The sequence below is a fragment of the Cervus canadensis genome, chromosome 17, assembly GCF_019320065.1.
Source record: "Cervus canadensis isolate Bull #8, Minnesota chromosome 17, ASM1932006v1, whole genome shotgun sequence".
NCBI classification, from domain to species: domain Eukaryota; kingdom Metazoa; phylum Chordata; class Mammalia; order Artiodactyla; family Cervidae; genus Cervus; species Cervus canadensis.
Genome location: NC_057402.1, coordinates 36,601,585 through 36,616,256, shown reverse-complemented (window position 1 = coordinate 36,616,256; position 14,672 = coordinate 36,601,585). Strand labels below are relative to the sequence as shown.

Genomic DNA, 14,672 nt, shown 5'->3' with positions numbered 1-14,672 from the left:
TTGATTCCTTTCTCATTTTCTTCTGAGTATCTTCTGTAGGTATTTTTCCTTGTGGTTGCAATTTATAATAATCTCTTTCAACCTGATAACTTAATATCAATCATATACTAATATGCTATACTTTTACTTCTCTCCCCTCAATATTTTATGTTACTCATGTCACAAAGTACATATTTTAAATCATGTATCCATTAACATACTTTTATAGTTATGGCTATTTTAACAGCTTGGTCTTTTAATTCCCATGTCAGGATTAACACTGACTTAACCCCCCATTACAGTATTACAGCATCCAGTATTTGTCTTTATATTCACATTTATCAGTGAGCTTTATACTTTCATATGCTTCCATGTTGCTATTTAGTGTCTTTTTTTCCCCTCCTACTTCAAGGACTCCTTCTAGAATTTCTTGTCAAGTAGGTCTAGTAGTGGTGATGAATTTCCTTAGCTTCTGTTTATCTGGGAAAGTTTTAACTTCTCTTTCATTTTTTGAAGGATAGTTTTGCTGGATATAGTGTTCTTGGTTGGTATTTTTTTCTTTTATCATTTTGATGATAACATCCCACTCCCTTCTGGCATGTAGGTTTTCTGGTGTGAAATACACTGATTGTTTTATGAGAGTTCTTCTGCATGTGACAAGTTGATTTCCTTTTGCTGCATTCAAAGTTCTATCTTTGACTTCTGATAATTGATTATAGTGTGTCTATGTGAGGTTTCTTTGGGTTCACCAAAGTTAGGACCTGTTGGACTTGTTGAAATTGGATTCCCTTTCCTTCACTAGATTGGGAAATTTTAGGTCATTATTTATTTAAATAAGTTTTCTGCCCCATTTTCTCTTTGTCTCTCTTTCTCTCCTTTTGTGACCACCATAATACACATATTGGTCTACTTTACAGTATAGCGTAAGTCCCTTAGGCTTTTTTTCATTCTTTTTTATTTTTATTCCTGATTGGATAATTTCAAATTACCTATCTTTTAGTTCAACGATTCTTTCTTCTGTCTGATCAAGGCTGATCTTGAATTCCTCTAGTTTTTTCAGTTCAATAACTTACTCTTTAGCTCCAAAACTTCTGTTTGGTTCTTTTTATATTTTCTTTTTTTTTATTTTTATTTATTTATTTATTTTTTTTTTAAATTTTTTTATTAGTTGGAGGCTAATTACTTCACAACATTTCAGTGGGTTTTGTCATACATTGATATGAATCAGCCTCTTTTTATATTTTCTATCTCTTTTTAATTTTCATTTTGCTCATATATCCTTTTTCTGGGTTCACAGAACATCTCTAGAATAATTATTTTGAATATTTGTCACATGATTCATATACCTGCTTCTTTAGGGTTGATTCTTGAAGATTTGTCTTGTTGTTTGTAGGGGCCATGGTTCCCTTTTTCTTTGTGTGTCTTGTAACTTTTTGTTGGAATCTGCACATTTGAAAAAAGAGGTATCACGTTTTGACTGTACATACTGCCTTTGTAAAGGGGAAGACACAAATTCCCTTGACTAGGGAGTCAGAGGTTCTATGAAGCATTTTTATAGGGGACAGGACTTCTCTGGGCCTGCATGTGCAATTTCTCAATTAGAAAGCCTGGCTGGTTTCTTACTCAGGCGATTGTAATCTCTTGCTCCCTCTGGTGTCTGTAGGTAGCACTGCAGGTTCTCTGATTCTCAGCAGTAAGCTGCCCTGCTTTCTGCTGTTCTCAAGGGCTGCCAGGCATCCAAAGTAAGCCAGCTTCCTGGCAGTGCCATGAGTCAGGTGAGGCAGACACAAGTCCCTTGGGCAGTCCTCCAAAAAGCCAGAATGTTGGATTCACACTCAACTCCTCTCCCTTTAAAGCAGAGAACCATGAGCTGGGGTATCATCTTCCAACGCCAAGCTGTGCCAACTCAAGAGAGGAGAGATTGTGAGTAAACCAAAATAGTTTTTCTTACTCACATCAGTGTGGTTGTTCCTGGCCTTGAGATCACCTTGGGTATTGTAATATCTAAACTGTTTTATGGAATTCTTATAATGTTTTTTTTAATTTATTTTTTATTGAAGGATAATTGCTTTACAGAATTTTGTTGTTTTCTGTCAAACCTCAACATGAATCAGTCATAGGTATACACATATCCACTCCCTTTTGAACCTCCCTCCCATCTCCCTCCCCACCCCACCCCTCTAGGCTGATACAGAGCCCCTGTTTGAGTTTCCTGAGACACACAGCAAATTCCCGTTGGCTGCCCATTCTACACATGGTCATGGTAAGTTTCCACACTACTCCTTCCATACCTCTCACCCTCCCTCCCCTCCCCATGTCCACAAGTCTATTCTCTATGTCTGTTCCTCCACTGCTGCCCTGTCAGTACCATTTTTCTAGATTCCATATATATATATGCATTAGAATGCGATATTTATCTTTCTCTTTCTGACTTACTTCACTCTGTATAATAGGTCCTAGGTTTATCTACCTCATTAGAACTGACTCAAATGCATTCCTTTTTATGGCTGAGTAATATTCCATTGTGTATATGTATCACACTTCTTTATCCATTCATTTGTTGATGGACATCTAGGTTGCTTCCATTTTCTAGCTATTGTAAATAGTGCTACAATGAACAATGGGATATGTGTCTCTTTCAATTTTGGTTTCCTCAGGGTATATGCCTAGGAGTGGGATTGCTGGATCATATGGTGGTTTTATTCCTAGTTTCTTAAGGAATCTCTATACTGTCTTCCATAGTGGCTGTATCAATTTACATTCCCAGCAAGAGTGCAAGAGTGTTCCCTTTTCTCCACACACTCTCCAGCATATATTGTTTGTAGACTTTTTGATGATGGCCATTCTGACTGGTGTGAGGTGATATCTCATTGTAGTTTTGATTCACATTTCTCTAATAATGAGCAATGTTGAGCAACTTTTCATGTGTTTTTTAGCCATCTGTATGTCTTCTTTGGAGAAATGTCTGTTTAGGTCTTTTTCCCACTTTTTGATTGGGTTGTTTGCTTTTCTGGTGTTGAGTTGCATGAGCTACTTGTATATTTTGGAAATTAATCCTTTGTCAGTTGTTTCATTTGCTATTATTTTCTCCCATTCTGAGGGGTTGTCTTTTCACTTTGCTTTTGGTTTCCTTTGCTGTGCAAAAGCTTTTAAGTTTAATCAGGTCCCAGCTGTTTATTTTGTTTTTATTTCCTTTACTCTAGGAGGTGGGTCATAGAGGATCTTGCTTTGATTTATGTCATTGCGTTCATAACACTATTTTGGTTTGTATATAGTTGCTAAGTGTTTCTTTGGGAATGAGAACTGGGACTATCTATTTTGCCAGTTTGCTCTTTTTCACTTGTCTTTTTATTGCCTTCTAATGTTCATGTCTAGTCTCCTCAAGGAGACATTTTGAAGGTAGAGGCCTACTTTCATATGCAGTGTAATGATTCAGGCACAGAGAAGAGTCTTAACACTCAGTTATTGAAATCTGCTTTAACATAGTTTAAAGTTTTCATACTTTTTGAAGATAATGCCTATCTAAATGTACTGTTTTTATAGGGCTCCAAATAAATTCCTCAAGACCTTATCCTAAAAATCCTACTTTGAATCTACACCGCAAGAAAAAGCACATACTTTTTCAGTGCCACCCCTGCTAATTTAGCTTTTGTAAAAATCATAATCCAGAATTGTAGAATTTCTACCCTTCAAGGCATAAGCAAATCCAAATTCTTCCCAAAAGCCTCTCCAATGCTCCAAATTAGAACTCATTCATTCATTAATCAAATCTTTAACAGGCATTTCCTTACATGCCTGGTACTTTTCTAGGCTGTGTGCACTACTCTGTAGCCCTGATTATGTTACAGAACTTCTCACAGCTTTTCTTTAATATTAATGTATGTAAGTTGCTTATTCCTTAACTGTGGGCTTCTAGAATGAAGGAACAGTGTCCAATTCACCTCTGTAATCCTGGCATCTGTACAACGCTTTGCACTTAATTGAGATGCAATACAAGAGTGCTAAAACAAGCTCCAAACAGCTACATTAGGGGAGAAAAGCCTTCTAAACCATCTCAGTTTGCTGAAGAAAGGCTGAACTGCCCTATAATCAGTTGTCATATAAATTCTACCAGATCTGAATTAATTAACTTCTTTTATGCTTCTTTATAATCCTTCTGGAAAATGTGTGATGACAGCCTCCTACCCTTTGCTGAAAGGGTACTTACAAGTTAGTGATCCACATTTCAGTTACATGTATGTCAAAACAAGTTAGAAATAAAAAATGTACATGCACAAGTGACTTCCAGAAATGTAAAAATAACCACCACCACCTCTACCTCTCCAACTTAGAAAACATACCTCTTTCAATTATCACAAACTCCATCACAGCAGCATTAGAACTGACAGAGAATAAAAGGCCAAAAAGAACAGTAAGACCAGGAAGTGCCACGTTTAAGGGAAGGAGGGATAAAATGTGTTTGACAAACTAATGTCCCAGGATTCAAGTTCTAAACTGAACAAAATAAACACAGAATGTGGTGAAATTCATTGGTTGGGAGATTAAAAGCTTTCCGAGTGTTAAGAAATCTTGAGGTCACAAGTAAGGGAATATGATTCAAAGGAAACTGGGGCTTTCAAAGTGGAGGGAAAGGATCAAGCTACTTACAAGCTCCTGGCACATGGCAGGCACTTAATAAATGAAAGCTATTATGAGGAGTTACGGTCTAGCTTTGTGATGGCCGAGGCAGAGGCTACCGACCTCCTTTCTCTGGGCTTTACCATACTCTACACAGGCTGACATCACACCATTTTTATGTGCAACCTGCATATCTGTTCCTACTCCAAAGCAGGAATTTCCTGGATGGTTAGGATCATACCCTACACTTCTCTGCAACTGGAAATAGTAGGCACTTATAATTATTAAGTGAGAGAATAAACAAACTACCTTATATGATAAGAACAGGTTTTGATCAGAAAAGAATGAAGAGCTAGGATGGAAGATCTTGTCAATAAGTCTTCTTGCTCATTCCTTCACATTTCAAACACCATTCCCTTTGTTACTTTTTCTGTTCAAAGTACATTTATGTATCTTCTTCCATTACCAATATAGAATAGGTTTCACACAGTATATTCTTCCAGATAATGCGGCATGGAATAGTTGGAGAGCATGGGGTTTATTTGTTTTTTTCCAGTTCTTATTTTGAAATAATTTAAAATTGGTAATGGAATCATAGAAATTATATACTTTGAACAGGGTAAAGTAACAAAACAGAATGGCTTTGAAATGTGAAGGAATAAGCAAGAAGACTTAAAAGTAGGATATGTTGCAAAAATAGAGTTCCCTTCACCCATATCCCTACTGCTAACATTGTGAAAAACCACGGTATAATTACTGAAAGCAAGAAATCACATTGAGCCAATAAAATTAACTATTCTACAGACCTTATTTGAAGTTTCAAGTTTTCTCACGAACATCCTTTTTCTGGTCTAGGATCCCACGTTACATTTCGTTGTCAGATCCCCTTAGATTCCTCCAGTCTGTGACAGTTCTTCAACTTTTCTATGTCTTTCATGACACTGACACTTTTGAAAAGTATGAGTCAATTTTTGTGTAGAATGTCCCTCAATTGGGGTTTGACAGACCTAGCCTGGGCTCTTGCCTCCATGATTATCCATGTAGCCTTGGGCAAGTCAACCTTTCTCAGACTCAAGTTTCTTCACCTGTAAAGCAGTATACTAACACTGACTTTCTGTTTTAAAAAAGAAATGAGGCAATATATATTAAAATGCCTGGGACATAAGGTCATACAGCAAATGCTAAGTCTTTCTCCTTGTCCCTGGCTTTCAAATATTTCTGATAGAAATTTTTGCTAAAATTCATTACCTGTATTTCAATGCCTTATTTTATAGATAAACCATATATTAACTTAGCCTTCAAGGGATGACTCAGTGTCATTTATAAACAACCTTTATTGCACTGTATTGTTCTAGGTCTGTGTTTTTGTCCTTTCTCACTGCTGTCCCTTCTCTCTGTCATGAGAAGAGCATGTGAGAGCCTCATCATTTCCTTTCTGATTTTCAGCTTTAAACATATGGGAATCCATTTGTTTACTTATATGTTCATTAACAATGTGCTGAAGCTACTGTGTCAGGCCCTGTTTTAGGATTTTGGAGAAAGTGATGAATCACCTCCTGTCCTCATTGATTTTATGGCTAATTGGGGAATTGGACAAGTAAGCAGTTAATTACAATTCAATGTGATTAATCCTATGAATGACCTAAGGGACAGGAGCATATAAGAAGAACACCTAACCTGGACTTGGGGAGAGGGTCAGGTTGGGGAAGGTTTCATGAGGAAAGTGCCATTATGTCTTAGTAGAGGTCTCAGGATGTAGAAATTAACCAGATGGAGAAGGAAAGAGAGCAAAAGGCTCACAGTTTAGGGAAAAGCTATTAGAACTACACGCTGAGTAAAATAAATCGGTTCTGAAAAATAAATCTCCTGTGTTATAAACTTGCAGCTTGAGAGTGATTTTGTGCCAATACCTCAGGGGCTCAGAAACTTCACCAGGAAACTTCTGGCCCCAGGGCTGTGTTCTGGAGGCTGCAGTTGACAGACCTAAACCTGTGGATATTATACTGAGCTTACCTCTTTCAACATCTGTGAACTGAAGTAAAATTTAAGGCTACAATTGGCTGCTTGTTCCTATTTCAAAAGTATAACAGGTTTGCCCCTTTGTGACAGAGGAGTTTCTCGCTTCAAAAAATACATCAAGGGCCCTCAAAAAGTCCATCTTAAATTGACCTTTTTTAAAAAAATAGCATTTCTTTAATATCTTCTCCCACCATTCATCCTGCCTCATCACTAAGGCATTACTTCCCTTTCTTTATGTTTCTTACCAAATTAAACATAAAGTGACCCTTTAAACTGAGCTGGCAAGAGAGGTTATGAGACTTTCTTCCCTTGTACAGCATTAATTCCTATGACCTCAGAGATACGGCTTTGAGCCTAACTCATTCCAAAGTCCCAGACTAACCATGGAAATCTGTGATCTCAGCAAGTGCTACAAGTACATTATCCATCAAATACTGGGACTTAGAAGAATGCATTATAAGATTTTCAAATGAAGAGGTTTTTCTGCCAGTTCCTATTTTACTCTCCCAATCATCTTCACTTTTTTTTTCAATCTGGATAATAAATAAGATGGCTTCTTTTAGTTTTCTCCATAGGGGATATTTTTCAAATCTTAACTGCTTCTAATTCAAAGCAATAATATTACATACCGTCAACTGGTGTATGAGGAGGTCCATTAAGAAGGTAATCTTGTTACTAAACAGAACATCAGTGCAGTTTTCTGAACAGTTATTGCAGGTGAGGTTGTAAACATTGATTGCATTGCAAAGAGACCTAACAGAAGGAGAAAAACACCATTTATAAAACTTGTGCAGTTCTTCTCTAAACAATGTGAAATACACAAAATGAACAGTACAAAAGCAGCAGGCATGGGATAGAAATCACTCTTAAAAAACCAAGCCAAATATTACTAGGTGCAAGGTCCATCAGCTAGATATAAAAGCTTTTAATTTTTATCCACAGCCTAGTGCTCATTAGAAACTAATTCTTGCCTCTTATTAATGCAGCAGCAGACAATGGAAATGTACTTACCAGTCTACTGACAATGTCTTAATAACCTAAAATTAGATGTTACCCAGGAATTTTGGGATCTAGAATTTTTGAATAGTATCCAGAAAAAAGAGTGTGCCAAAGCTCCTGTTGCCAGGTCTCCTGGTTGACAAGGGCAGATGATGGAGGAAAGGAGCACACATGAAGAGAAACGACAGGTTTTCCCTTGTGAGACAAGAACTGCAGAGGTCTGGGGAGTGAGCACCACACCTGCCCAGGGATTGTACAGACGGGCCCAGAGTGCCTCAGCAGGAGAGGACCTAAAGAGTAAAACAGTCTCGGGTCAAACCCATCAAAGAAATGTGCTTTTTTTTCCCCTTTGGGATTAAAAAATTATATCCCATTTTTCAAAGTAAGTTTTGGAGCAACAAACTCAATGGGCATTCTTGTGAGTGCTTTGAAAACTGTAATAAACCTGCACTGCCTGAGTGATCAATGTTGATTCTGGCCTCACTAAATCCCCTGCTTAAGTCCTATGTACAAATGTTTTGATTTAGTCCCTTACAACCAATCCTCTAAAACAATAATTCTTAAAGCATGAATCATGAACCAGTAGCATCAATATCACCTGGGAACTTTCAGAAATGCAAATTCTCAGACTTCACCCCAGATCTACTAAACACTAGACACTTTGGGGGTGGAGTCCAGCAATTTGTGTTTTAATGAATTTCACTTTTTTTTAAAACAAAATTCCAGACCACTGCTCTGGAATAGGAGCTCTAGAGTTTGACAGAGCACTAGCATCACCTGTATATCTTTAAAGATACAGACTTGCCTGAATTCCTCCCCTGGAGATGCTAGTGGGAGTGGGAGGGCTCTAGAAATTCTGCATGTTTCAAAAGTTCTATGAGCAATTCTGATGTACAGGCAGAGTTGAGAAGCATGGGTCTAAGAATCAACATGTAAATATTCATTTGTTCAACAAATATGTAATTCCCTATGATTTTCCAGGCATTGTGCTAGGTAGACAAGACAGACAAGCTCTCTGTTCTCATGGAGCTGATGCTCTAGTGGGAGAAAGATGGTAAAGACAGCTCCTGTTGTAATCATCTGTTTGGCTGATGTAGTGGTACTTGCTTCAACATAATTGATAGGTTCCTGAAACTTGAGCATTAGAGTATGTTGGTTAAGAGGAGAGATACTGGAATAAGATACTAGGTTAGAAACCTAGTTCTGTCATTTGAGGTTTTAGCAAGTTACTCATTTATATCTTAGCATCCAATTTCTTATCTGTAAAACTGAGATAATAATACCTAAGCTTCACATGGTCATCATAAGAATTAAATGAAATAATAGATGCAAAGTACTTAGGATGGTGCCTGGCACATGGTTAAATAATTCATAATGATAGGCTTCATTAGAGTTATTAAACTTATTATTCTTGTTATGAATAAGTCATAATTAAAACATTTAAAAATCAAATCAAATTAAAGCATGCTATGAAAGCTGTAATTTCCAGAATAATAAAGCACCATGCTTCGTAAATTTTTACATGGTATACTGGCATGAACAATGAAAGGACTTTAAGTTGAAGGGAGCAGGAGAAGCCTCAGCTCCAGCCTGACTTAACCCCTGAGGACTGTCCAGGGGTCTTATGTGTCTTAGGTGTAACACATTTATGACACATCAGTTGGAGGTTCTACGTAACAAATCTACCACAAATGCAATTCAGCACTATTTATTTGCTAACGTATTTAAATTGGCAAGAGTGCTTTTCTTTTCAGTTAAAAAAATAACATGTATTTGTGATTATAAAAATAATTTTAAAGATAATTATAATAACTGTAAGAAAGAGAGCACAAATAAACAGTAAAAAACCATGATACTTGGTACTTGTACTTCCAGTCTTCTCATCTTAGAAATGTTCACTTAGTTAATATGTATAAAATGAATATTTCTCCATGACATTTAATATTCTTTGGTAACACTGGTCTTCAATTTAAAAAAAAAAGAACAGCTTTCTTACTTTCTTGCTCAGAAGCTTAAAAGCTAATGAAATCTTTTTCAGAAGCTTAAACCAAAGAACAGATAAAATCAGAGTTGCTCTGACCCAGAGTCCCACTCTGTTTTCCTCTCAAAGAGCCTTGAAATACTCCTCAGAGACCTGCAGGTGTGTTCCCTTGGAGTACAGTAAAAACTCCTGAGCTTTAATACTAATAAAATTTAACTTGGTAACTTTCTGACTAGGAATGATGACCTTAGTACAACACACACCAAGAAGTATGGCGAAAAGTACCTCCCCCTTACTTATGTCCTTCAGCCCCTCAATTCCCTACCTTAGAAATCACCACGGTTACTAGTGCACATGTCCTTCCAGTAGTCTGTGCATAGGCAAGAGTTTCCCCTCTACACAAATGGTATCATACAAGATTTGGAGCCAAGGACATCTTTCCCTGCGGTTGGCTGTTGCTGTCAACAAGCAAGGTTTGGAAAGGTGAGGCTTCCCTGCAGTAGACTCAGGTTCCCTTTTCCAGATTCTGTGTATCAAGAACCAGTGGGACAACTTGTACTATTTGATTTGATTTCCTAATCTCTGATCTGCAGCTTCCAGTACCCATTGTGGTTTCCTGAGTGTGACAGAAAGTTGTGTGTGGCATTAGCTTCTTCCTTCCTTCCTTCCTTTTTTGGCTTCAGAGGGAGCAGTGCCCCCAGTGGATATGTTTGGTATTGTTCTGGAGTCAATAAAGAAGTCTGCAACCTTTTCCAACAAATTTGTAAGCATCCAATTTCTTATTTTAAATTCCTCTTCTGATTAAACTACTTAAACTAAGAAATACTGTCGCTTTTAAAAGAAGGAACAGGATCACCCAATGTATGTAAAATTTTACATCAATCAATTCCTTACTAATGTATCCAATTTTCAACATAATGAAAGAACGCTGTTTTAATATTCAGAGTTCTTAGTTATACGCCAGGGGAAGAAAGCTCTGGTTGATTTAAACAGGAAGGAAATTAACTGACAAGCTTTGGGTATATCATAGGATTTAGAAAACACCTTCATCAAAGTTATACTGCATGGACCAATATCCAAATCACATACCATGAACCTGATCTGCTAAAACAAAACAAAACAAAAAAACTCCGGGCACCATATGTCACAGCTTGACCTCACACTATGACCTTGGACAACAGATGCAGCTGCCTGCAATTGTCAAAGGAAGAGAGTGTGGGATGTCCTTGCTTCTTACTTTATTAGCCTCAGAGTAAAAGTCTGGAGTGGGTATGCTGCGTTGTAAAGCCTAGGTCACAAGTTTATATTCTAGACACAGAGTACTGGGGAGCAGACACCTGGTTCGCTCTCATATATAGAGGGAGGGCCACACTGTGCCTGGGATCTCCATAAATGCAGGGGGTGCTCAACTGCATAACCAGCGTTCACCACGGCTGTACCCAACAAACCCTTCTGCTTCCTGAGAGTAAATGTTCGGTAATGGTAATTTGGTTCAAAGGATATGAAGATTTACTTTAAGACTTTTGATAGACATTGCAAAATTCAAATTGCCCTCCAGAAAAAAAGTATTTTAAATCAATTTATACTCCCAGAAAAAGTTCATCCATGTTTTCACTAACATCAGATACTTTCATTTTTAAAATCTGTTACTGATCTGACAGCTAAAAATGTTAAAGGTTGCATTTCTTTAATTGCTAGTGTGATTAAGGACGTTTCACTTCATGTGCTTATTGGCAATGTGTATTTATATTTGCTTTAATTATCACTGTGAACCTTTTACCCATTTTCTATGGGGGGGGGTTGTCTTTTTCTTATTGATTTTAAGGCCCTTTACCAATAACAAAGGTATTAACTTTTTATTTGCTTATTGGCTGCAATAGGTCTTAGTTACAGTGTGCGGGGTCTTTGTGGTGGTGCACAGACTCTCAAGTTGTGGTGTGTGGACTCTGAAGTGTGTGGGGTCAGTAAAGGCTACACTCAGGCCTTTGCGCCGGCATGGCATGTGAGGTGTTCGTTCCCGACGAGAGACTGAACCCATGTCGCCTGCATTGCAAGGCAGATTCTTAACCACTGGGCCACCAGGGAAGTTCTGATATGAACCTTTTATCATCATATACAGCAAATAAATTTTCCTGTCTGTTGTTTATCTAAATTTTTTGCTTTTTGTCATAAAGAATGGTTTCATTTTTATTTGATAAAATCTGTCAAACTTTCCCTTCAGTATATCTGGATGTTGTGTCAGAAGAGTCTTCCTACTTCAGCATTACAAAAATATTTTTTAAAATTTACTTCTGGTATTTTCATAGATTTTACATTTAAATATAAGATATGAAATTGATTGTGGGGTAAGGTATGAAGTAAGTAGCCATTTACACTTTTCTTTTTGTTAATTATTCTTATCCTCTATTTAAAAATTTTCATTGAAGGTTTTTCTCTTTTTCTTAATGATTTACAAGGATTCTCTCATTATATGTATATAGCAAAGGGTTAATACATATTGTTAATATTTTTTTCAGTTTATCTACTGCCAATAATTTTGCTCACTATTTTTAAGGCATCTTTTATATACTGAAGCTAAACAATTTCATGTAGTTAGACGATTCTTTGTGGTTTATTTTCTCTTCCTGCCCCTTTTTCCTTTAGAAAGTTACCCTTTACCATGAGATGAGGTAACTACATGTTTGTATCCAGCCATTTGTATGTATTTAATCATCACTGTGTGTGGTAATGTTATGGTTTTATAATTTACTATCAAATCATTTAAAATTTATTTGGATGTGTGGCATGAAGCAGAAGCCTAAATTCCCTCCCCCACCTAAGAAATTCTTGAATAATTCATCTTTTCTCTACTGGTTTGAAACGCCACCTTTACTATAACTATATACACACTATACACAGGCTGTGTTTCCCGGTTTCCTAGTCTAGTTGATAATTTATGTAAGTTCTGTAATATATAAAGGCAATTACACACTGCTTTATGTATTGCAGCTGTACAGTGGGACCAATATATACAACTGCAGATCTCTCAAAGTTTCAAAAATGAGGGTACTATATTTAGAATGACATGTGGAATTTATAGTTCTATAATTGTACCCTCTTTTCCCTTTGATTTTGATATATAATTTTTATGGTCTTAATTTCTAATCTCTCTTTTTTTTAGTCAATGAAAACCCTACAACTTATCTAAACTCTTTTGTGGAATATCAGGGCATAAGTAAACCTACACATGAAAAAGCAAACAGCACAGGGTGTGGGGTTATTGTCCTAATGCCCTCTGTGCTTTACATTAAAGAAACTGCATTTAATAGTAAAGTGTGGAATGTTACATCTATATAGTCTTATGCTTACAAAACTTTCCCAAGAAACTTCCACAAAGAAACTGGTTTCTGATGAGAAAAACTGGGTGGGGGGAGTATAAAAAATCCCAGGGGTCAGGAAAAACTTGTCCACTCAGTAGAACTTGTTTGAAAGACAACCTCTATTTGAAGAGCACCTGTCTTAGAACGATCACTTCTTTGAACCCAGCTTGGGTGGTCTGCCCAAGCAGCTTTCCTTGTAATTTAAAACCCACATGACTGGAAGCACTTTTTAACATCAAACAGAAAGCCCCAGATTTTAAAAGTATCTTCTGAGAAGACAGTAAAATCTTACTGTCCATTCCATCAAAAGTACACTGTGGTTGGGGGTGGAGATAAGGGCTTTCTGCCCCAGATAATCATGAATACATGAGTGAATCTTGTGTCAGTAGGTCTTCTCACTGAAAATGTTTTCTCTGAAAAACAGAGGACAGAAAAGGCGTCACGAAGGTGGGTTTGTTTTTTTTTAAATCCAAGAAGAACACTATTTGAATACAAGCGTAGTATACCTCAGACATTAAGATTAGTATCTAAGATGTTATGAAATAGTTAAATAGAAAAGCCCTAGAGAGTTGCAGCCGAAGAGGACTTGATAATATAACTTAGGAAGTACGTAAGTTTATATCCTTATGAGGTTCGTAGTGACTAAGGCTTTTCAGAAAACACTGTTCACATATCCATTATCTGATACCAGTGTCAAGAAAGCAGACATTTAAAAACAACTGCCATTGGCAGTTTAAAACCAGAGCCCTTATAAATTATAATTTACCAAATGCCTTTGGTTTGCATTAAGCATTTGTTCATAATAGATGGCATATCACATATATACGTGGAGGTGAGCGAAGGCTTTATGTTCCTGTGGAGCAAAATCCTGTGCCAAGTAGCAGAGTCACAACAATACAGCTGCAAAGAGAAACTGGGGATTTTTGTAAATTATTGCTTCAGTCCTCATGGAAGGAAAGAATTGGCTTGATGTGAATGAGTGTAGGAAAGGGATAGAATATCACAAATCACAGAGGATGGTTAGCAAATGATATTGTTTAAGGAAAGATTATCTGGACTGAACCAGAACACACAGACCTGGAGTAATACAAGTTTCCTAGGGAGGGGTGAAATGAATATTAAAATTAGAGCTCCCCAACATATTATAATTTATTAAGTACATTTTGTTTGCATTAAGCATCTAATAAATGCTTAATTTATTAGTTTATATTCACCATTTTCAAATTATGTTTTGTCATTATAAAGCTCCAAACAAAAACAACTTGCTTAGATACTATCAAAAAGAATTATCTGAAACTAGGGAGATGCAACTGCAGCTAGAATTCTAACATGCTAACTGCACCCACCAAGCAAGTGGCTGCTCACACAACGGGGCCTGTGACTCAGGCCTGGCCCTGGAGGACTGGCCCACGTGAAAGCTGCATGTGCCAGTTCTGAAGGCTAAAAACAGACCAGTGTCAAAGCACTGAACACTCTATCATACAACGACTCTGAGTGACTTCTAGTTCAGGTCCTTGTCCGATTCATCCTTTTTGGAGTCCTCATAGCATGCAGCACACAGCTGGCTGGGTACAGGGATCCGTCTAAATGAAGGGACAGCTGTCTTCCTTGTTTCAAGCAGAACATACGAGAATAGATAACTGTGGGACATATCAATACATTCATTAGCCACATTTTCTACTTTTAAACAATCATTAGAGTGAAGAGGGGTGGGAGCC

At 37.1% G+C, this 14,672-nt stretch overlaps 1 protein-coding gene across 2 annotated transcripts in view; it reads right to left on the bottom strand.

Annotated features, from left to right (window-relative positions):
• Positions 1 to 14,672, bottom strand: part of SCAPER (S-phase cyclin A associated protein in the ER) — a 410,821-nt gene that overhangs the window by 113,890 nt on the left and 282,259 nt on the right. For both annotated transcript variants that reach the window (XM_043489284.1, XM_043489285.1), the window contains exon 25: positions 7,245 to 7,368. In XM_043489284.1, coding sequence (XP_043345219.1) covers positions 7,245 to 7,368 — 124 coding nt within the window. The remainder of the gene's footprint in view (positions 1 to 7,244; positions 7,369 to 14,672) is intronic.